This window comes from Lutjanus erythropterus, chromosome 7 (assembly GCF_056507025.1).
Source record: "Lutjanus erythropterus isolate fLutEry1 chromosome 7, fLutEry1.hap2, whole genome shotgun sequence".
Lineage (NCBI taxonomy): Eukaryota > Metazoa > Chordata > Actinopteri > Lutjaniformes > Lutjanidae > Lutjanus > Lutjanus erythropterus.
In genome coordinates this window covers 34,977,178-35,001,806 of record NC_139323.1, presented here as the reverse complement: position 1 = coordinate 35,001,806, position 24,629 = coordinate 34,977,178, and the positions used below count along the sequence as shown (strand labels likewise).

The window sequence follows — 24,629 nt, the reverse complement described above, 5'->3', positions numbered from 1 at the left end:
TGAAAAGGAAGAGTGGAAAAACTCAGAAAACCGTAGGATGGAACTTTAATATAAGAAGGAGTTTCGGTGTATTTTTTATTTGGTTTGCACTCAATCACATATAAAATATCACAGCAGCGAAATGGAAGAGTGAGCATGCAGTGTGGATAGTTGGCTGACCGAAAATCATCCCTTAAGCATGCCTCATGGGCCGCGTAGGTACGGAGGTGGTGTGCGTGCGTGTGTGTGTGTGTGTCCTGTACATGTGTGTGGGTTTTTTGCAAGTGTATTTTTGTGTAAAGGTCAGATTGTTACTACATAAGCCGCTTACAAAACAGTGAAGAAGTGCAGTGCAGCGAGTGTGGCTGCACACTGCAGTACAGATGACTCTTTCAAGTGCTGAAACGGTTTCTATTGTCGCAGCACAATGGTCAATTTAAAGGGAGAGGTTGTTGTTGTTGTTGTTGTTTTTTAAAGTGGAGCTGTGTGAAGCACTTACCCATAAGTCAGTGTATTACCTAGAGTGGATGGCGGTCAGCATGGCCCCAGCTGGGAGAAGCAGCAGGAGTACCAGTGTAGGAAGCTGAGCAATGTGCTGCTGTGGACAGGGTCAACAGCCAAAACAAACATCCACACCAGTGGGTCGATCTAAGACAATAACTTGGCAGTGTCTTGTTGAAATAAGCAGGGACGTGTCTGAAAAAGACGTGGATGGCAGCAAATGTTGCTCCATTACAGCATGAAAAACAGATCTTGGCATTAGATAGTCTGAAACAAGAGGAAAAAAAGAAAAAACGAGCGCACAAACACAAAAGGGACACAAAGTAGGGATGTTCCTGGCAACTAATTTCTATGTCGGTTAAAAACAAAATTTAATTGAGACTAGTCGACTAGTCTGACACTAAGAAAATGCTCAGAAAGCAGTTAAAATGGAAGCAGAATTTATTAATTTAAAATGTCAAACACTGTCCAAAAAATTACTGTGCATATTAAGAGCCTTTTGAAGCCGTTAATCACAGTCTACAATCGCCAAATCGTACTTTAAATGCTGCTGAAATTCACGCTACTTTGCACTGTGCAATACAAATATTTCACATAAACCTACAACAACTCAGTAAAGGCTTCACAGTGTCGGCGGGTAAATGACCCGGAGCTGATGTTAGCTGCCAGCCTGACACACAGTGTGGCTAACGTTAGCAGTGCTAGCAGCTGCAGGTTTATGTCCTTGTCTGTGCTGAATGTGGTCACATGTTGCTCCAGTCGAGTGATTATCTACCACTTTATTCTGTCACAGTCTACATTCAACATTATTTCCATTTTCTAGATTAAAACACTGCCAAACTACGGTGGTTTTATGAGCCGTCGGCTGTCCGACTTTGCTGATATAAACATCCAGAGTTGAGCGATTGGGGCATAAGCAGTTACGGCGTACGGTGAGAGGGGCTGCTGTCTGATGGGGCCGCAGCCCCGACTAACGCCTTAGAGGAAACAGTTAACTGACACTGTGCATGAATGAAATATTAATAAATAGTTTAAACAACTAGTTTAGTCGACTAATACAAAGTGTAAATCACATAAAATACCACGTAAGTACATGAAAATGAAAGTAGAATGAAGTAATACTTTAAGCAGGTAGGAATGTTTTTGCGTCTTTATCTCTGTTTCTTAAATGCACAGTAAAAACTTAATGAAACTTCCTTTAATAAATACTAGTCCTTGTGATTAATTATTCAAGGGAGGCAATGTCTGTCATTAACTTTAACCATTCATTAAAAAAAAAACAGGCTTTGTCTGACAATCACAATAAAGTCTGCCAAAGTTAGTCCAAATTTTTTGTTTGGATACACCTGGTGGTAGGACAGACGCGTCTCCTAGTAAACACAGCCGGGGAGATTCTGGCACCGGTTTATGCGACCGCTTTCCAATACGTTTGACTTGTTTCCAGAAAGGAGAAACAAACGAACAATAAATGAACAAACGAACCTGCTTCCTTTCAACACCTCCAGCAATAATTATCCTCCATAAGCCCCATTCTTTGTGTAACTACGTATAATAATACCTGTTTATAATTTTGTAGTGTGGACATTTGCCGAGTGCATTTCTGACTGACCGCCCTGCATCAGCCAGTGTGGTTTTATATATATGTCCTCTTATATATTTGAGTTTAGATCTTCTGCTTAAAACAACCCCCAAACTTTTAACGCAGCTCCTAATTTGAAGCCGTCCCTCAAATTCCCTTTTGTCCGTTCAACCAAAATTATCTTTAAACTCTTGGAAGGATCATAAAGTGTCTGCCGCATATAAGTCACTGACTTTCCTAATATTCTGATCCAACCGTGATTCCCACAGGATATTTTTTCTTTCCTATTCAAATTGATGTTGTTCGAGATTGAACAATATCCTTGTTTATACTGACAGAGATCTTATAAACTTTGATTTACGTCTCCTGGTGCCTGGTACAATTTTATGTGCCTCTATTGGCCTAAAAGAGGCAGCAAGTTCATTCTCAATCTGTATCCATGCAAGTTCAATGTATTCTTTATTTAGAATATTTTCACAGCATTTCACCAGATCTCAATCCAATAGAGCACCTCTGGGAGGTGGTGGAACGGGGAGATGCGCGTCATGGACGATCTGCAGCAGCTGCGTGATGCTATCATGTTAATCTGGACCAGAATCTCTGAGGAATGTTTCCAGAACCTTGTTGAATCTGTGCTGTGAAGAATTAAGGCAGCTCTGAAGGCAAAAGGGGGTCCAACCTGGTATCAGCAAGGTGTACAAGCTGCCAAGTCACTTAAATCACCTTTCTTCCCCATTCTGATGCTCGGTTTGAACTTCAGCAGGTCGTCTTGACCACGTCTACATGCCTAAATGTGTTGTTGCTGCCGTGTGATTGGCTGATTAGATATTTGCACTAACGGTTGAACAACTATGCTTAATAAAGTGGCCAGTGAGTGTATAACTAGCTAGGACAAAATTAAAAATGCATACCAACAAAAGCTCAGGAGGTTAAATTGACTTTGGGTTAGTACCTCATACAACCCCACTGAAAACAAACAAAAACAAACTATACCTTTGAAATGTCTTTATCACCTATTTTCTGGCATGTTTTTTTATCTGAATGTGTATTTGCCCTGAACTCTGCCAGTGTCTGACAGCGTAAAATAATTTGTATTTGTGTCATTCAGATGAAAAGTAAGATTGAGTGAATATCTGTGTCAACACACTGCATGTGCCCGTGTGTATAATTATGAATGCACAGTTTCTGACGGGTCCTCTCTCTCAGTAGGAATGTTTATAAGATGGTGCGACTTAGATTTTCAACCCCCTACTGATTGTTAGCACTTTGATTCTGCAGCGTGGGTGTTTCTGCGTGTCTGTTTGACAAATACACACATGCACATATTCCGCAGGGGCATCTCAGACGTTTCTTATGACTCTGGGATTTAACATATGCCAGGGTTGAATACGATCCATTTTATTTCAACCGCTCTTGTTCCAGCGTGTCGTTCGGGCGTGTCGGAGCGCGTCGCGAGTCTTGTGATGTGTGTGAACAGTCAAGGAGAAGTGAACCCGCTAGGTTTAACCTTGTGAAAACTCTGGGTGTGCGTTTAAGGCTCGGTATAACACCCCCGAAAACCAGAGTTTCTCCTCAGATCAAAGAGATGAGCTGACAGAGAAGAGAGAGAACCGGCGAGAGAGAAAACTGACTGACTGAGTGACTGCAGAGTGACAGACAAAAGAGATTCTCTGGCTGGTGTTGAACTGTCAGGTCACCTTCTGTCTGTTAGAAACAGAGCTGGCTGAAGCCCAGACTCTCTACATCTGTACCAGCGGTACCGGCTGGAAGCTACACTTGGCATCTTTGCGTGTAGGCGGCCTCAAAATGGCAGGAACAAATGTTTTTGTTTGACAAATTGATGTCAGTAAAGTTATGTCATGGTTTTGGGTTTTAGTTAAGTCATGACAAACACTGAAGGGGGGGTGATGGGTCACGTCATGATCAGATCATGTGACTTTATGAGCGTGTTCAAAAAATATACTTCAGAATAGAGCTGCACCGATCAAATAATCAGTGAATTGAACATTATATTAATTGCCAACTATTTTGATAGTCAGTTAATCAGTATTGATCAGTATGAGTCATTTTTTAAGAAAAAAAAAATTTACAAATTCAAGCTTCTTAAATGTGAATATTTTCTTGTTTCTCTGCTCCTTTATGTCAATAAACTGAAGTTCTTTAGGCTGGGGAAACACTGATCGACATTTTTCGCCATTTTCTGACAAATATTTGATAAATCGAGAAAACAATCAACAAGTTATCAATCATGAAAATAATAATCAGTTGCAGTCCTACTTTAGAAGCATGGCATGTGAAAGTTGTATTCCATTTCTGCCATGTTCTGCCAATAGATTCCCCTAAATCTTACACGCTGTCTTAAATAAAGGTTAATTTACTCCTTCGGCAGCCCCAGTTTAAATTTTAATATCTGTAGGATGTGTTGGGTTTTTTACTTAATCTCAGTAATGGGTCAGACATGCTTACAGATAAAGATGGAGGCTGAGAGGACAGTGATACTCTGCCCCAACATATCTGATGTGGTCCGCTCCCATCACACATTTACTTCACTAACAATGTGAGACTTCTTGGCCTGATAGTTACTTTAATATTATATCAGCTGAAATGTTTCCAAACATGCAGCGATGCTCTGCTTAAGCAACAGCTTGCGGAGCTATAAAATACCAGACATCCTTTGATAGGAAAACATTTATCCATATGTAAGCCATTAGTAAGCACTCCCAATAAAAATCCAAATGATTTTCTCGAGCACTCGCCATAATGAAGTTTGATTGCGTCCAGGTGTGGAGGAGTGATTTACATGACGGATTCTGAATTCACCTGATTGATATCTGCGGTACGTCAGCGTGGCCAGTAACTGTGTTTTTCCTCTGTCAGTGTTTTTTTTTTTTTTTAACCTCCAGTTGTCTTCCTCCAGGTGTCCCCTCGGCTCCTCGCAACGTGGTCTCGGTCGTCAACCAGACGTCTGTGCTGCTGGAGTGGCACCCGCCACGTGACACCGGGCACCGCGACGACCTGTCCTACAACGTCTTGTGCCGCCGGTGCCACAGTAGCGAGCGCCGGGCGTGCCAGCCGTGCGACGACAGCGTGGCGTTCGTCCCGGGCAAGCGAGGCTTAAAGGAAACGAGGGTGGAGATCAGCAAGCTGCGGGCCCACACCTCGTACACCTTCGAGATACAGGTTTGTCCAGTGAGCAGAGAGAGGTGCTCTTTTTGAAGCTTTATTTATTCTGAGAGGAGTTCTGTTCAGCGTGCACGCTGTTCGGCATTGTTAAAGGGCCAATTTGCCACTTTTCATGTGGATATTCAGTCAATGTTGTAACATTGGATTCCTCAGTGTGTTTTATATTGACCAAGAAAGCTGAGTTCTCCTGCTGAAAAATCTGTTGTCCAACCAGTGATGTCACATTGATGAAGAAATAACCCCAATTTCAGCTTGAATTTCTGGTCTCTGCCTCTGGGTAGCCAGGGTGTGTGTGTGAGAGGAGTATTTTTTTGTAACCTAACTCTATATTCTGGCCAACAAAGTAATAGTTATATGTCAGATGGTGACACACAGCAACAGGCCTGGGCATCAGAAGCTCATGTGCAATACTTCCTGGTACACCTGTTAGGCACTGAGAGCATTAGAGCTCAGTTTCTTGATCAATACAGGGTTCAATATTAATGTTTTTTCACTTGCCTGGTTGGGCAAGTGGGTCAGAAATCTCCGAAAATCTCCGAAAATAATGAAAAATGCCCGTCACAACTTTTCCAAGTCCAAGGTGATGCTTTTAAATGTCTTGTTTTGTCAGTCCAGAACCCAAATATATTCAGTTTATTATGATAAAACACAAGAGTACGGTTGTGAAAGTATCGATGCACTTTTAATACGACTCTTAATATTCAACAGTAAAGAACCGAAGCTATAAAGACAGAAGGTCTGAGTCCTCATTAAAGATTTCAGATTAGCTCAGTCTTTATTGCCCTGCCTAAAATTTGGCTTGAAGGTTGTTTCAAAAATAAAACAAACCACTTTTGTGGTATCGAAATACACATCAAGTATTGTTTCTTTATGTTAGTATTGCATTAAAGTCAAGTAAAGCAGAGAAAAATGGGAAATCCTCAAATTTGAGAGGCTGAAAACAGCATTTTCTGCCATTTTTTGCATGAAAAAAAATGACTGGACCTCTAATATCTAAATAGTTTAACTGCTTGCTAGATTTATTAGCCCAACATGGCATTTTCCTTGCTCCTTATAGTTGAGCTCTGAAATATAACCCACACTGAGAAATGTATCGCTTCAGTGGACTACATTTACCATCAACACTGACTGAAAAGTACCACATTTTCCCTTTAAGGAATACTGAGATTAAACTCCTTATTTTGAACATCACACAGTTAATGTGTGAAAAAGTTAACTTGCCTCTTTGCAGACAGACGGCAGCTGCAGTTTGGTTTGGATTCACAACAGCGGGTTTGGGTCACGGGACACAGATAGTTACCCACAATCACAGCATCGGAAAGTATCAAAGAAACTTGTGTCGAAATGTCTCAAACACTTCCTGCAAGATAATCCTCCCGTCTTTTATTGATCCTTTATTTAGCCAGGAAGGTCCCATTGAGATACTGGATCTCTTCAAGTCCTGATCGAAACGGCAGCTCATCCAATTTCAAATAAGAGTCAGAAATGAGCTTTCTTGACCAATATAAAGTGCCATGACACAGGTTTGACATGTCAGGTTTGTTTGATATTTACACAGTGTCGAATTTTAAAGAATTATCCAACTTGGTTAAAAAAATAATTTAAAAAAATCATTCTCCGCACCAGAACAGGCTCCCTCTCACTGGGTCTGGGTGCTGCTCAGGGTGGGTGATAGAGTGACGGGGTACAGCCTCCTCCTCAAGGGCCTGGGGGTGGCTGAGACAGGATAACCCCCCCATATAGTATCCATATGTATCCAGCAAAAGACTCGAAAAATCTGCATGGTGCAGGAAAAAAGTGCAAAAGAAAGAAGAAAAAAGTAATAATGAAACAAATAAATAAAATGACTGGATGTAGGACGTCACTAGCTTCCTTTTCTTCCAAGCTGTTCTCTTTCTTTTGCTCACTATTGATTTGACTGTTTCCTTTTTTTGTTTTTAATTACTCCCCTGTTGTTCCTTCACACCCACACACACAGGAATTCAGACTGCCTCCCCCCCTTATCCAATACACATTTCTCCTTCTCCTCTTGTTGCCGCCAATACCTGTCTGTACTATCAGCGTTAACCCTGTCATGTCTCCTAATGTTTCAGAGTCTGTCGCAACGTCATATGTCTCGCTTCACAAAATACAATAAAATAAAAAAAGGGATTATCCAACTTTGCTGAAGATGCATTTCAAAGTTGGGTACGATGCCATTATTTATTCCAACATCCAAAATTTCCATTATCCTGAAAAGAAGCACACAAATACACACTAACCCCAACATACATAACAACTCAGGTGATGGGGATGAGCACCAGCTGAGGTAAAACTTTATTCCAACATTGGCAATTTGTTTGCGACGATAAAATCACGTAAAATGTCGTTCGGTGTGAGGCTAGAAAGACCATCTTTAGAGTTTCTATTTAGGACAAAAACGCTGCAGATTTGTCACAGAACAAAGAGGGAGAACTGCAGTTCTGCAGTGTGTATTTTCAGAGAAAACTGGCGTTTCTTTTAGGATAATAAGCTGTGGAACAAATGGGTTTTCAGTCCAATAGGACATTTTATAGACTAACCGGGTTGCGAAATGATGCGACAGGGCAGTACCCCAAAGTTGCACCACAAAAAAGTAGTTTTACTTCACACTTTAAAACTAAAAAATATACTAAAACTATGCTAAAAACAGCCTTGGGTCTAAGTGTGTTGTTAACTTGTTAAATATCTGCCAGATTCACTGTGATGTTCAAGGATACTGAGGTTGCTTAGATGCTTTCTGACATGGAGGCTTTAATGCTGTAATATCATGTTCTCTCAGACCACAAGGCCGCCATGATGCCTATAAAGACCGAACCCTTCAATCTTCCTTCACCATCAAGGCTGGTTGTTTAGATTCAAGGTGACTAGAGTTGTAATTGTTAAGGGAAGGGAATGTGTTACTGTACTTTCCTAAATCAGTCCTGGATTCTTACAATCTGCCAAATGTGGCCAAATCTTAGTCTTATTGTTAAGTTGATATTAAAGTCCAATGGACCTAATTAATAAGAAGTAGGGTATTTCCAGGAATACAACTTGTTCTGTTTTTCATCTTCTCCCCATGAATAGTCTTAAAAGCAGATCATCTGTCCACTGCGGACGCTTGCAAACTGGGTCCTGTCCAATCCGGTACGAGAATCAGACTTTTTTTTATGAGCCACATATTGTCACCCTCGTATGTACATAACTGGTACTTTTCAGGAAATGAAAAATGTTTTTTAAACTAACTGAGTGGTGCTTAGTCAAAGTTTGTAGTTCTTTTTAGTACTTTTCAACAGTTATAAGCCACAGAGAGACATAAGGGGTGACCAATAGACCTGATTTATGAAAAAAATAAAAATGTCAAAATATGGAGGTATGAGGTTTGTGCCCAGTAGGGAAAATATTTGATTTGTCACAGGCTCTTTTCGCCAGATGCCCTTCTTTCATCCAACTTTCGTCCGGGCTCGGTACCGGCAAATATGAATGCACCAGCCCAGTAGTAGTGAGTATAATACATTATTCTTTTCCAGATCTGCTCAGTAGCGTGGCCGGGAGTTGATCCATTTTGAAAGCAGTCTGTCGTGGGACGGACGGATCGATAGTGATGTATGAATTAATTACCAAAACATTGACCTGATAATGAAAGTGTTGATTATGAAAGTATTGATTGGAATTTAATGTGTTTACTAAAGGCAGCCACCTTAAAAAACAGAGCTAAATATCCATCCAGGACTACATGATTTGTCTTTTGTGTTTTTCCTGAATTAAATTATACACCGAGTGAAAACACTGACATCAATAAACCAAACAGTGGCAGCAAAGTTGGAAGTCATTTGAAGACTTTAACTTGCAAAAATTAGTCTTTGATAGAAATACTCAGTGGTGAAACTGATATTTTTGAATTCCAGGAACTCAAGAGAAGGAAAAACACACAATAAAAGGTAAAATGACGATGAAACAAACAAAACAATATAAAATTAGAGCTTGGAGTAAGCCATTAAGCTAGCGTCACTAATTACTATGCCTTTGTCTAATGATTTGCTGTGACTGAAGACATTGTTTCGACCGTCAAAATGATTAACTGAGTCCATGACAAACAATATGTGACAGCTAATTAGGTGGTCTTTAAAACACACTGGGATCCTGTTAATTGCATCTTTGTGTTGGTGAGACGAGAAAGACGGTGAGACCTGACTGTTTGAAGAAGACACTGGCAGAGCTTCTGCGCTGAAATGAAAACCGTCTCATTGTTGCTGATAATTGACTGTTTGTGAAATTCCTCCCCTGAACAGTGATTTTCCAATCACAGCTTAGCAACCGTAACTCTGCATGACAGGTCTGTTAGTCTTTGGATTACTCATCATAGTGAGAGTGATACACTCTATAAAAAGAGATTAGAAAGTGGTGCAAATATTTTATCCAGAATCCAAAAGAGTGTCGTCTGAACACACACTACTAAAAAAAAAACACAGATCAAGTTGTCAACCGAGGCAGTGCTGATCAAATATAGAGCAATATTCTGTTAATATATCGCCTATTTGTGATTAAGAGGCTGTTTAGTTGTAAAAAGAGAAAGATGGTAAGTTGGCAGCTGCAGTTTTGGCTCTCGTGTGTTAAAGGGAAGTCCAGACCCATGAAAGATCTCGCAACAGTGATAATTTTAACCCAAACTGTGATCTTACCCTAACCTTAACCAGGGTTTTTTTTTGTCCCTCATCCTACCCAGATCTTAAACAAAGCAGTGTGACATTATGAAAAAAAAATAGCTTGTATAATGTGCACTATGAACAAAACAACACATACAAATCTCTCAAGAGTTTAAGAAAACTAGGGTTACCTTTGAGATATGACCATTTTAACACCCCAGCAAACCAGATATTATTAAGTTTGACAAACTAATCGGTTAGTCCTCATTCTAAATGCCGTTTCTCTTGAAACATTAGAAACAAACAAACATACAACAGAAAAATCCGACCTCTGTCTTTCTTCAAGTTTATAAGCAAAGCAGCCAAACAGGGTTATTTTAGAATGAATAATCTGATCTCACATTTTTCATAATTATTCTTAGTTTATATTGTGAAAGCATAACTGACTAGCCCTTTAAAGCTGTAGTAGGCAATTTTGAACATACACAAAACCTTCAGCCTCTGCTTCTGCTAAGCCCCTCCCACCAAACGACGCACCAAACATGCACGCACATTTTGATGGGCTTGAACTTACTGACCGACGTTTTAGCAGTTAGTTAGTTTAACTAGCAAACTGACACCTGGTCTCTATTCAGCCGGTTATGTCTGGCTTAGAGGTAAGAACCTGATCCTTTGTGAGGAAAGAAGCTGGATTATTTGGATTCTCGTTTCCACAAAGTGGTTGCGTCCTGCTCTCCACACAAAAACATCAGTAAAAAGATTTAAAATCACACAGTATGAACAGGACAATAAAATTTGATATAAGCCCAAAATTAAGACCAGAAAATAGATCTAATGATTCTACGCATGAAACAATAAATATATAATATATTGTTGCTTCAATAAAAAAAATCATAAAATCTGTGACTATCTGATACACTTCCCATACATGGGCTGTGTGGTCGCTGCATGATTAATATGATTGCATGTTCCCTTCGAGGGTTTTTAGGTTATTTTATCTTAATTTAGCCCAACTTGTAGCTGGTAAATATCTTTTCACAGCCCGGACCAACTTTGCTGTGAAAAAAAAAAGCAGGAAGAGGCCATAAAGTAACCTAAATGCCTCTTATAGCATAAAGCACTTTTTTTGTGGCTGTGTGCTTCTCTCACACCTGGGAGAGACTCACTGACACTTCCCACAACAAACCTGCTGGACGGCGTCATATGCCGGCAACACATACAGTGAGCAAGAAAAACACCCACAATGCCCCATCATGTTAATGCAATATTAAGAATGATATAGCATACTGACTTATTTGTAGTCCTTTCAAATGGCAGTGGGGTTTATTAGTCTGTGCCAATTTTACTACTGCATTTTTTCCTGGTTTATTTTAAATTTAAAGCAGGCATAGAACACAAAGTGGTTGGTTTTCTTGCTCGGTTTGGTTCCAGGCACCCGGGGCTGAGTCAGGTAACTTAGCTGCACTTTGTACCACATTTTCATTTGGTCTCGGAGGCTGTGTTCAGTCCTAGTCACTTAGAGGCTCTGAACCAGAGTTGAAGCTGAGCAGCTGCAGGATATCAGAGGGAAAAACACAAAGCATTTTCTCCATAAATATGATCCAGATCCAAATTGGTGAAAGAAGTCATTAGGTTGTGTTTTTGTACTATAACATTAATCAGGGAGGCCTGGATGCTCCGTGTAGCTAACGTTAAGAAATTCTTGTTCGTGGGCCAGTAGCCATGGTATTATGAGGAAACAGAGCAAGTTTTGTGGTGGCGAACACTCAAAAACAAACACTGTTGCTAGCTAGCTAACTAATGAATCTTAGCATTAGCCTTACACCGCTAAAAAGTGAAGATTGATTGATAAGTAGACCCATGATATTGTTAGTTGAAACTGTCTTATGTAACCATGTGTTATATTTTGTTTTACAGAAAAAAACTGGATTGGAATTTGATATAAAAATACAATGAACTGGATTTTTGTATTTTTTTTAGAATACATTTCTGAGTAGGTGCACAATATGACTGGGCATGTGATCTGAAATCAACCAACTCGTAGAGCTAACATTAGCTTAATCAGCTAATAAAAGTCTGCCAGCAACAGTTGTCATTTTAGCTGGTCTGCAGGGTTGCCAGCTCTGTGTGACAAAACCAGTCCAATGGCAGATTAACGGCCAATAACACCAGCTGGTGGACGGCATAGGCACATCGAATTTTTGTGTGTTTATGTGGGCGTGCGTGTGACGTGTGCCAGGTCCGTCTGTGTGTGTGTGCTGATCTGGAATCAGTTTGGTAGGATTTAGGTAGAAATAAATGATTTCTTTTCAAACATGGATGTGTATCTACAGATGTCATTAACATAATTTGCACGCAAAAACGGGTCTATCCAACAAGCGGACAACACATTTATCCTGCGACAACTTTAAAAAGTAGAGCAGTTCTGTGGGAAAAATTCAGACCTGGCAGCCCTGCTGGTGGAATTGCCAGTCACTGGCTAAAAATCAAAAGCCAGTTTTTGTTTATCTGTGTCTGAAATCAAGGGCCTATTGGAGCGGACAGTGTGGATATTTTATCTAAACTGGTTGATTTTTACTTGCACTTTACTGTTGATTTCATCTCCTATTTTTTATGTGTGTTATTTTTGTGTGTCTTTGTATTCATGTTTTTTAGCTCTTTAAAATTAAACACTGGAAGTTGCGTTTGATGTCTGCTGTATAAATAAAATTTGATTTAATTTGTTCAATTAATTACTTTTGGGTTGCTGCTGCATTAACAGTGTAAACTGAATCTGTGCTGTGAAGAGGACAGAAAGCTTTACAGGTTTAACAACAGAAGCTATTGTTTTTAAGGTGGAATAGCTGACCATCACACTTTGTGCTCTACAGGCAGTCAACGGAGTCTCCAACAAGAGCCCTTATCCCGCCCAGCAACTGTCAATCAACATTACAACCAATCAGGCTGGTGAGTTGGGATCGCAAAAGCTGTGTGTGCACCATGTGTGTGTGTGTGTGTGTGTGTGTGTGTGTGCACCACATGTATGTATGTGTGTGTGAGCATACCCTGGGGCACAGTGGATTATACTGGCTAGGGGGATAAAGGAAATTGAGCTACAGCCCTTTTAATTCATAAAACATGTTATAAGCTTGTCATCCCTCTCCCTCTGTCTCCCCTTTTCTCCATATTTCTCTGTTTTTCCTGCACATCCACCGCTTTCATCCTGTTTTCCTCTGTCCCCCCTGCCTCTTCCTCAGTTCTCTTCCCCTCGCCTTTATCCCCCCTCTCCTTGCCCTCCCCTCCTCTCTCCATCCCCCTCGCTCGGTCTCTGACAGTGTAATTCTTAGAGACTATAAAGTGAGTGGAGTTACTGCTCCATCAATACTTTATAGAGACAGACACAAGTGATATTTCCACCGCTACCCAAATTTAGATTTAAAAGCTGCTTTGCTCTGATGGAAAACACATCATTTACCTCATCCACGGCGACCCGGGCTCATTCCTAATCGAAACATGATCCATTGTCACCCCGCTGCTTTCTGAGCGCATTTGTTACCACTGCCGGATGAAAAAAAAAAAACCCTCTTATCCCTGAAATCTTTTAGGACTCAACAAAAACTGATTTATTTTCAGGTCGACTGCACTGGTGGGTGGGGGGGCATTTAAATTATGCAATAGGTTTTAGCGTACTTCACGGCCCCTGAGGGTATGAAGCTCACTCGACATATAGAGAACCCTGTAAAATGTCAATTGTGGCAATATTAAAAAAGGCTGTGAGGTTTTCAGGCGACAGCTCACTCACGCTGTCAAATTATGACTACAGAAGACGCATGTGGCTCATGAGGTATCGCAGCATTTACTGAAGATTATGGCAGTCCCAGGATATTCAGCTGTTGAAGATGTATACAGTCTCTATCTCAATATAACTTGGATCAATTTGATACTTGTTGCTGGTGGAGTATCAATCTCCGTGTCTTGATTCCGTCCTCTCTCGACTGTACGCTATCAAGTAAAGTACAAATGTGATGAAAACCGCCTCATAAAAAGATCCCAGAGGCAAAACCATGAAATACATTATAGCTAACAGCTTCTGGTTCCTAAAATTATGGGTAAAAATGCATTACAGACATAACTCTTGTTTCCCCATCAGTGACAAGTGCAGTAATTTGTTTTCATGAGCCTGGATGAGGAAACATTTTTCTCCTTTGGGTGTAAATAATCCATGGCAATATGTCATTACATTACACTCTATATTTCCATATTCATGGTGTTTAAGCATGCTAGCGGATCTTTTAACTGCCTAATTGATTGTGTGTATTTGTGTGCGTGTGTGTCTATGTGTTTTTTAACAGCTCCCTCAGTGGTTCCCATAATGCATCAAGTGAGCTCAACGAGCCGCAGTTTCTCGTTGTCATGGCCACCGCCCGAACAGCCCAACGGAATTATCCTCGACTACGAGATACGATACTATGACAAGGTAGAGTGGGATGATGAATGTCCGTGAGTTTTTGCGTGTGCGTGTGTGTGTGTGTGTGTGTGATGCTGTGTTGGTCACAGCCAGTAATCCATTAGAGTTGATAAAACAGGCGGATCAATATCAACTTCATCTAAGTCATCTATTATCAGGACTGTTACTGAGGAGCAGCAACAGTCTCACTGCTTCTCAAATACTCCAGCTCATAAGCCTGATGTGTGTGTCTGCACTTTTACATGGACAAGTCTTCATTATTTGTACACAGATGCTGGACAAAGTAACACAACAAAAATATGTCACATAGTGCATGAATGTTAGGGTCTAATTTATTGTCCCTATTTGTTTTGCACTCAAAGCTGCTGCATCACACAACATACACACACACAAAAACATACACTTATGCTTAAAGTCACATGTTGAGCGTGTGACAGTTGTTGTTGTTATTGACAGTATTAACTGTCTGCAGTACAATGTTTTTCACTGTAACCCTGCAATTGTCTGCACTGCTCTGCACTTCCATATGCACGTGCATGTGAGGTGTTTTAGCAGCAGCGTGCGCTGCAAAATAGGGCTCCACCAAAAGCTCCTGTGTAATTTGAACCCTGGTCAGATTGCAATATTCTGGTCCCTAATACAAATCCAAGTACTGTTACTTGTTCAATTTAATCCACAGTTTAGCATTCTTAACCACCAGCCTGAAGGCAGCTCCTGAAATTCAGAGTTCAGAGTGTGTGTTGGCTCTTTTAATATCTTCTGTTGCTTTCTGAGCACAGATTCCTCATATAAAGGCTGAAGACAGTGATGTTCTTTTTCCCAGCAATCTTCATGGCTGTTTGAGAAAGACATGCAAGTTTAGACTTACTCAGTAGAGCCGCAACTTGTTGTTGTTATTCAGGTATTTTTTACATGATATAATGTGTCAGTTAGTGAGCTTTAGAGTTGTCTTTAGGCAGCTGTTTTACCTCTGGACAGCTGCTTCCTCCTGTTTCCAGTCTATATGCTAAATTAAGTTAATCATCCTGGCTTTAGCTTCATAATGAATGCAAATGCACAGACATGGGAGCGGCAATGAACTCGTTTAACTATTGGTAAAGGAAGTGAATATGCATATTTCCACCAAAACTTGAAAAAAAAGTAAATATGCATAATAGTACAGGTTGTCAAAAGCATGCTAGTTTAATTGTAAATGTGTTTTTTGCACCTGATGGCACAGTTAAGTACTGCAAGTAATGTAAGGAGCTTTTTCACTTGGGTTAAAATTAACACTGTCACACCCAAGCCACATGCACACACAACAGTGACACCATGACAGTGTTTTTTCTGTTTGAATGTGTTCATTCACCACAATATCAACTAAAATAATAATGATCACTCAGTAAGGTGTAGTTCTTGAGATATTCTTATTGTTGTTAATTATTTATAGTCATTTAGCATTAAAAAAACATTATTACTATTAGCTGACAGACTGATGATCCTCATAGAAACGACATAATTAAAGACAGCCGAGGGCAAAAACATGTCAACATTTTTCGTAGATTTATAGTTCCTGTTATTTATGTCTTTTCGCTCTTACTTGTTCTCAATGTCTATTAAAGCGTTCGGTTTTCATGCATCATCTTTTATACAATATTATTTCCTAATAAGTCTGGATTGATCTTAGAGCCACAATGCATATTTCATGGAGCCTGTCGTCACACTGACAGGGTTTTACAGTGATGGAGGAGCTACTCTTTATTCTGTCACACATCAATTGTTGATAATAGTCGTGCAGCATAAAATGAGCATCATTTATTAACAAGTGGCTACAGTGGGAACTTGTCAAACTGTGAGACGACATAGCCGCAGCTAAATTGTAAAAGAAAGGTTTATTGATGGATTGAATCTAACAAAGCTTTGTGTCTTTCTTCCTCGAGCCACTGATGAAATAGTTTGAGTCGCCACAGTTTCATAAGCTGTGACACACAATATGGAATCTAATTAAGATCTGTGGACTCTGGAAGATCCAATTAAATCAACTGTGTAATTGGTCGAGTAACCCACAAAGAAGTCATGCAAATCTTGTGTGTCTTGTTTAGATGACTCTTCACATAACTGTTTTCCAAAAGACAATTATAGACAATGATGTAGATAAACTTCAAATGACCAAACAGTTTACTAATGTTTCCATCTTGACTTAGTAAATATTTTGATGATGCACTGCAGATTAAACTGCACATTGTATATAAGTATAATATCAGCAGTGTTTTTCTCTGTAAGATCCTTCATGTTTATGATTGAACAGATTCTAGAGTCTATGGGGATGAATGTTAGAGAGTTCTTGGCCTGCAGCCACTAGTTTTGCTGTATTATTTTGTTGAGCAAGATTGTTTCTTAGATTTATTCAGCTCACTGCTGATGTGGTCTTCAAGTCTCTCTTAGGCCACCAACACAGAACCAGTCCCGTTCTGGGTCAAAAATAAACTTCTCTGGGACCTGAAAAGTTGTTCTCAGCTGAAACCTTATCTATCTCACCCTGGAGCACTGCAATAAGAAAGAAAACAGCCCCTGAACTGTGTGAGAAGCACCGTGCAGCACATGCTTTTTCCACGTTTCCCTTCCATTGGTTCGTCTGAGATTTCGTTGCTCCAGGTCAAAGTAGTCCGGACATTCCTCTCTCTCCCCAGCAACGTCTTTCACCTCCTCCTGGAGGATCCCGAGGCGTTCCCGAGCCAGATAAGGGATATAATCTCTCCACCGTATTTCAGGTCCACCCCAGGGTCCTCAGAAGAACCTCCAAAGGGAGGCGCCCAGGAGGGATCCTTATCAGACAACCAAACCGCCTAAACTAGCTCCCTTCGTTATGAACGGCACCAGCTCCACTCCAGGTGCCAAAATGTCTGTGCGCTATCTGTAAAAGAAATTAATTTTGGTCACTTGTATCTGCAATTCAGTCACCCAAAGCTTGTGACCATAGGTGAGGGTTGAAACGTAGATCAACTGGTAAATTGAGAAGCCACTTTGTCATGGTGGAGCGGTTTCCACATTTGGAACAATAAGACCAGTGCTCCCTTCTGGACTCCGGGGAGGGGACTTCACCAGCAGACATCCAGTGGTCGGGCCTCGACTAATGTGGATCAGTCGGGCTTAAGAGTTATATGGAGGCTGAGCCCTGTGGGCCCACGGCGGTGTTGGGATCAGGTGTGTTGTCGCTGCAAGCAGAGAACCACTCACATTCTCTGAAATAGTATTTCTAGCTTTGCGATCAACTCCCATTCAGTGGACTAACTGCGATTCAATTCATTTTTTGTTGTTTCTTGACTGCTGAAGCCCCTTTGTAGATTTGATCAAAGATGGAAATTAACTGCGACAGTTTCCTCAGCAGAAGCAATATTCTCGACCCTTGTGAAAGTGCTGTTTCACTCATTTTCAGTGTTTTGCAAAAGAGAATAAAGCGTTAAAGCGATGATAAGAGATGTCACTCCACCGCTTTCTGCTGTGTTTGTCAACATCTTGAGAGCTCTGGAAGATCTTTCTATGTCCCTAGCTGAATCACTTAAAGACAGGAAGACTAAAGCACCAATTTATCCGCTAGTGGATGCTGCTGAAATCAAAACTCTGCTCTGTGAGGCTGTCTGACTGAAGTAATCAAGCTTCCAGCTGTTCTGGAGTGGGCAAGTTCCTAATCTGTATGTACCAGGAGACTAAGGCACAAAATACATCACTGCCAGAGTCCAGCGGTCAAATTAGCCTGCATACACGGTGTCCAACCTGGGGCACCAATGACAGCCTGTGATACAGGGGTGAAACGTGCAGGACCTGATTGCTTTCCCATCAAAGACTGTTGCTCTAGGAAAGAAAAAAAAACTCCACTGAAAGGACCAACCGTGGCTTCATATCTTGTCCTCTTTGTAATTCAGTCAGTGGGAAGCACAATGCATTTGAAAACCGAAAGTTAAATTAAAAGCATATCTATCACCCAAAGCCAAACATGAGAATATCCTCATCTTTTCTGGAGGTGAGCCAACAGCTGCAAAAACAGATAGACTCTCGCTGCAGACAGATTAAAAACAAAGAGCAAAGAAAGTACCTACAAGGGATTGTGTGAGATACACCAAAAAGAACAACATGCCCCCTCATCCACAGCCCACATTTGATTGCCTGCCATCTTCCAATCCTTTTTTTTTTATATATATATATAAAACTGAAGAAAATAGTTTTGGGCATTTTTTGGGATATCACTGCTAGTCTCTGCGCTCATTTTGTCTTTTTAATACGTTCTGTCAGTGAGCTGGTGCTTCCATAACTCGCTCTCAGATACAAACAGAGCTGCAAACTTTAAATGCTCAAGACTCTTGTCAACTCTTTTGTTTCTTATCTATTCCCTTTGATAAAAAAAACACTGAAGCACAGTCTTAAAGTCCGTGACTCCAGAGGGCTCGCTCTCAGATTCCAATTTCCCAGCACAACATATGGCTATAATTTCACTGTGCTGCATAAGAGAAAGAAAAGAGACGTCGTGTGTTTGAGTGTGTCGTTTTATTGTTAGTTGTTATTGCTTCTCCTGGTTCAGCGTCTGTTACTTGCTAATACATAAATCCTATAACTAAACTAAATACAGCACTGGCACAACTGTTTGTCATTATATGTAAGTTATTAGATTATTACTACTTTGCCTTTATGTATGTTGATGATTTTCAAGTAATACTGTGTGTATGCTGGTGCAGTATGCTCAGTATGATCTTTGCACCCAAAAGTATACTTTTTAATCAAATAATATACAGTCCTGCCTTTATTACCATGCAATTTTTTACGTTATATTCAAACTGTGCCCTTTCCTGTCTCAGACTCACATTTTGAGAAACTATTAAAATGGCCAACGCATGTAGATTCAGCGTTTAACATCTGATGTAACAGAAGTTTGGTCGTAACTGTCCTCTTAACTGATTTTCTGTAATGAAATATGATTCAAAGAAATCTTTAATTCCCCTCCAATTAGTGAAATACATTCATGCCCTGAGAATGTGTGCACCCGAAAGCCTTTTATCTGTTTACCAAAGAAGAAACGTTTGCAGGTTCTGCTGAAAATTAGTCAACATATGTTCATGTAAGACTGACTTTATAAATAGCCTCACCGTGTTGAGAACGTTACGCAGCAGTCAGACAAACATCGAGCCAAGTAGTAGTGGGCAATACTATGCATGTACAGGTTGTAATCAGTGTGACATTAAGTTATATTGGCTGATAAACAAAAGCAAACATCCACTCTGAGGAAAAGATGCAGAAGCTAGGCTGTGAAAATGTCGCTAACCAAGCTTTCATTTCCTGCAGGTATTGTGGAATTTGTTGGAATGATCATACTTTGTAAAAGCCATAGTCACTGTGACACAATAAGGACAATTTGCTCATGTAAAAACACATTTTATCACTTAACTAAAAACAAAAATGACAATATGAAAATGGCAAAGTTAGCTGCATGAACAGCGCCATTCCTGACACTTAAAGGTGAAATATATAACTCCTTAGATTTCAAAAATGTGCACTGCAGTCCAAATAGCCAGTTGGAACCATAGATGGTATATCAAATAGTTGAATCCTCACCAGATTTGAAGCTCATGCAGGTTGCCTGCAGGTTGCAGGGACACTAAATCTACACAAGCGCAACATTATACTTTGACAATGACAAGCGACAACAAGTCATCCACTTGTAAGTTGATCAGGAGTTCAGTGACTGCCTGCCTTACTGCCTCGATTGGACGAATATATTGCCCAACAATGTTTTTTTTTTTGACTGGGTTTGGAGCAATAGTTGTCAGCTTTATTTTGCTAATCTAATAGTCTGCAGAGTGGCAGCTGCTGCTCTTATCCAGCAGCACAGTACACACTCACTGGCTGGACCATGAGTGCGCTGAGCTGGGTGAAGAGTGAGAGTTGAACAGCCTGCAGAGTCACACTCTTTGCAGTATTTTCACCCATGAATTAAGAATTTAATTCCACCAAATCAGAGGTGGTGCTTGTTGAAAGAGCGGACAGACTAACAAAGATGGTTTTGCTTAGTTTTGCGTGTTTTTCTGTTGAGTTGGAATGAAGTGTGTTTCACGAGAATTTAACGATTTTTAATAAAGCTCATCTTAGTTTGGTAAAAGAGAGGAACTTATAACGTATTGCTTACTTTAACCGTTACGAAGATCTTCTCCTTCTAAAAGATTATTAATGAGATTTCAGGACTCATAAACAGACACTTACTCATTTGGCGAACATTCTGTATTAATTTAAGCTTTGTGCAAAGTGAATAAACAGGAAACGAGCAGATTGGCCAAAACAGAGTGGGAATCTGAAAGGAGAACATACTGGCTGGAGCATCCTTGTCAGAGAAGCCAGTATTTTAACTTCTGATTAAAAAGAGTCATTTTGTGATTTAGTACAGTAAATATATTACATGTTTCTCCTGTCAGTGCAAACTACAGGACAGTGTAGAAGATGCGATGTAATGCGACAAAGAACAAAATCCTGCAACGACACAAATATATCTGGAGAGGCGGGGGTGCTGCAGCAGCGGCAGCCTCAGCACCCCTTCTTCTCACAGTTCTGGTAAAAGTGAAGTTCCAGGGAAAGATGGAGAACAGCAGAAAGAGGAAGCGGAGATTTTCCCTCTCGGAGAGCAATTAGAGCGAGTTTAGGACGGAGTGAAAAGAGCTGCACTCACTGTAGCTGCCGTCTGACAGTCACAGATAAAACCCTTACTTTGTCAAAATCAGGGCAGCCCCTTTAATGCAAGTCGGCCTTATTTGCTGCTGCCTTTGCTTTAACATTATTTAACATGGAAGCCAATTAAGATCCAGAGTCAAAAGCTGACAGTTTGGTCTTTGATTGTTTCTTCATCCTTGATACACATCTTAAGAAGTGAGAAATACTCTGTCTTGCGCTGTAGAGGAGCGAACCACATAAAGTGACTAATTTTAGCTCATGGCTTCGAGTGAAGAAGTCCTCAGGGAGCGGTTTGATAAGCCTGGGGAGAGAGGGAGAAGGGACAGGTTTTTCTTACCTGACAGCTGTACTGTACTTCCTTTTCTGATACTTTGTCATTTCTCCACCTTCACTCCCTCCATCTTCTTCTCCTCCACCCCCTCCTCGCCTCATAGCCACTCTATAGATAATGAGGTTTTAATGTAGTAAATTTGATATGGCGCAGGGAGGCACTACTTATCTCTGGCTAACAGACCTTCCCAGATGGGCTGCCCCCTAACCTTTTCACTGTGGCAAGCACCCCCCCTCTCCTCCACACACACACACACACACACACACACACACCCCACCAAATCCAAACCCCACCTCGACACCATACCCCCATTTCTATGTCCACTTCCAAATATAACTCTCTGTCTTATTCTCTCCCATCTTTTAATGCTGCAAACTCTCCAGTTGTCCTTGTGTCGTGTCCTAATTATGGCAGGTCGGAGTATATCAGTATATCAACAGTCTACTACCAAGAAATTAGAGCCTAATGATGTTAAATGCAGTGTATCAAAGCACTGCATTAGCACAGAATTAATATTTATAAATGACAAAAGACATGTCATATCAGAGTAACAATAAAGGTTTGCTACAGTAGATGTAACAAGCTGTACTTTGTGTCAAATTAGATGAAAACTAGAAATAATATTCTTTGTTAGACAGTATTAGACCCTTATCAGACTTAATTAGTGAGTAATTTGTGCTTAGAAGTCTAGTAATGGTCTAATACTGTCTAATAAAGAACATATAATTTATAGTTTTTGTCCAATTTGACAAAAAAGAGCACCTTGTCATGTCTTGTTAGTGCACTGTAAAATGAAGTGCAACCCAATAAAGTACCCATAAGCAGTACCAAAGACCATCAAATGTGAATGGGTGTTTATTATTAACTCTATAAAATGCATTATGATGCCAGGTGGTAAAAGAAAAAACTGTAATGTTATCTTTGTTATAAAAAAACAGAGAAAATAATTTGAAGGAAATAAAGGTAAAATTTAGGAGGCATTACCTTAAAGCAACACCTTTACATTTAAATGGTTGTTTTCTGTTTGCTGGCGTGTGTTGCTGCCATCATCTCACTGCTTATGAGTTCAAATAAAAGAAAATAGTTATTGGCACATTTTAAACGCTATCGCCTGGAACAGTATATAAACCAAATACACGGGACCAAAAAATGTCACGGTGGGAATCCATAACAGTACGGTGTTACTGGTGAGAGATGATCCATGTGAGGAAGGCTGCAAAAAATAGGTTCAACATGGCCTCCAGAGAGTCATGTGACAAATTAAAACCCCGCCACTGGTTTCCTTTGGGTCCAGCCTCTTTTTTTAAAGTATTGCGCCATTATTAAAGATGAGGATTGCGGAACCCAGAGGCCAAACTGTACCATAGAGGGCTAATTATGATAGCGATTTTCTGGCTAGTTCAGAATATCAGTAGTCTACATTTTAAAAAATTAGAGCCTAATAATGTTAAATTTAGTGCATCAAGGTGCTGGATTAACTCAGGTTTAACACACAAGACATGTCATACAATAATTTAACAATAAAGATGCACACAAGCAGTAAGAAAATGTGTTAAAGGCTATAAAAGGGCAAACTATTTGTTATGATCAGTTATCTTTAACCCTGTTTTATTCATGTGCATGTCTTCTTTTCACTTCCTCTTCTTCTCTCTTTCCACCCCCAACCCTCACTTTCTTCCCGCTCTTTTCCCTCCTGAACTCTCCTCCTCATCACCATCACCATCTCTCTTCCTCTCCTCTTCGCTCCGCCGTCGACCCCTCCACCTCTTCCATCCTCTCGGCAGGATTCCCCCGCCCCCCAACCCTCCTTTCATGCCATCACCACACCATATCTGTCGTTCCCCCCAGGCCCTTTCGATTTTACCACAGTAAAAAACGTTTTTATCTGAAAGAAATGGGCGCGAGAGGAAGCATAGAAGGAGCGGAGCATAGAAAGATAGAGGTAAAAGGTTGTAGCCCTGGGTTTATGAGATAGGCCTGATAGGTCTGATGCCTAATTCACCTCAGGAGGAAGAGGACTGGTTGGAAGGAAGACTAAATGCTCTGATCTGTCTCTGTGGACAGTAGCTAATTAACTGCATTATCAGTTTGTTATATTTTAAGGAAATGGAGTAAAGAGTGGGTTACAGAGGTGGGAAAAGAGCAAGAGGTTATAGAGGAAAGGAGTGAGGAGATTTCTTTGCAAAATATGAAGTAGTTGTGGACAAAATGAAGGGAGGATGAGGGGGAAGTAAGGTTCAGAAGTGAGAATAGCGTGATAAAAATTGGCAGAATTACAGAAAAACACTTTATTTTCCCATCCTAGTGGTGTCTTGCACTGCAGTTAGTTTTGTGGGTTTTTTTTTTTGTGCTGAAGTTTTGAATTATGCCCTTTTCACTTTTTCTCCGTCACAACCCGAGTAAATGAAATTCTCCTTGTGCTGAAAAAATGACATTTACAAAATATAATTGCAACGTGTCCTTCTAGAGACAATGACCCAGCATCACTAAAGAACCAACTTTTAACATTTGTCATTGGGACGGCTTAGTCAGTAGATAACACTTCCAATCAAAACTGTTCAAAACCGAGGTCTTTGGATTATCTAGACCGACAATATTTCTACAAAGGTCTTGATCAAAACAAGCCAAATTCCTTTCATTTCCATTGTTGCAGGGTAATGACAGAAATTACAAATTAAAACATGGCTAAGTACGACTTTCTGAGCATCGTACCGTATATTATTTTGTCTTCTAACATGATCAAATAGAACTTCAACATCAACACGCTTTGCATTTCTACACATTTTTTCTTTATTCTTTGAACATATATATATTTCTGTGGTAGCAGTCTGAATTCAGTAGGGCCTGTTTCCCCCCCCACACAAAGAAGTTTATTCCTGGCTACGTTTACCTTTCTTTATGCTTCAATAAAAGTTTGATGTGGTCCCGGCCGTCTCAGTGTTGCGTTGCGGAATTTACACCTTGCTTTGTGTCCTCTTTTGGACGCCGTTTTGCAAATAAACTCTTTATGGTTTAGGTAGCCAACGTTTATTAAACAAGATCTGGCTGACATCTCTTCCCAGACAGTTACAGTTTCCTCTCCTGTCTCCCACATTCACTCTCCTGCAGCGAGTGTGAAGGAGGTGCGAAAGCTGTTAACGGTAACAAAAACGTCAAATTAGAAATGAGTCAGGTTATTGGTTACATTTGAAGCAGGAAGTTTTGCATCCAGCCACAGTAATGATGTTAACAAATTAGTCAGACAAAGCACAAGAAATTTTGTGATGTCCCTGC

At 40.3% G+C, this 24,629-nt stretch overlaps 1 protein-coding gene across 1 annotated transcript in view; it reads left to right on the top strand.

Moving 5' to 3' along the window:
• Positions 1-24,629, top strand: part of LOC146324303 (ephrin type-B receptor 1-like) — a 143,398-nt gene that overhangs the window by 77,186 nt on the left and 41,583 nt on the right. The window contains exons 7-9 of the mRNA XM_084723616.1: positions 4,977-5,239; positions 12,759-12,834; positions 14,220-14,344. Of these exons, the coding sequence (XP_084579742.1) occupies positions 4,977-5,239; positions 12,759-12,834; positions 14,220-14,344 (464 nt within the window). The remainder of the gene's footprint in view (positions 1-4,976; positions 5,240-12,758; positions 12,835-14,219; positions 14,345-24,629) is intronic.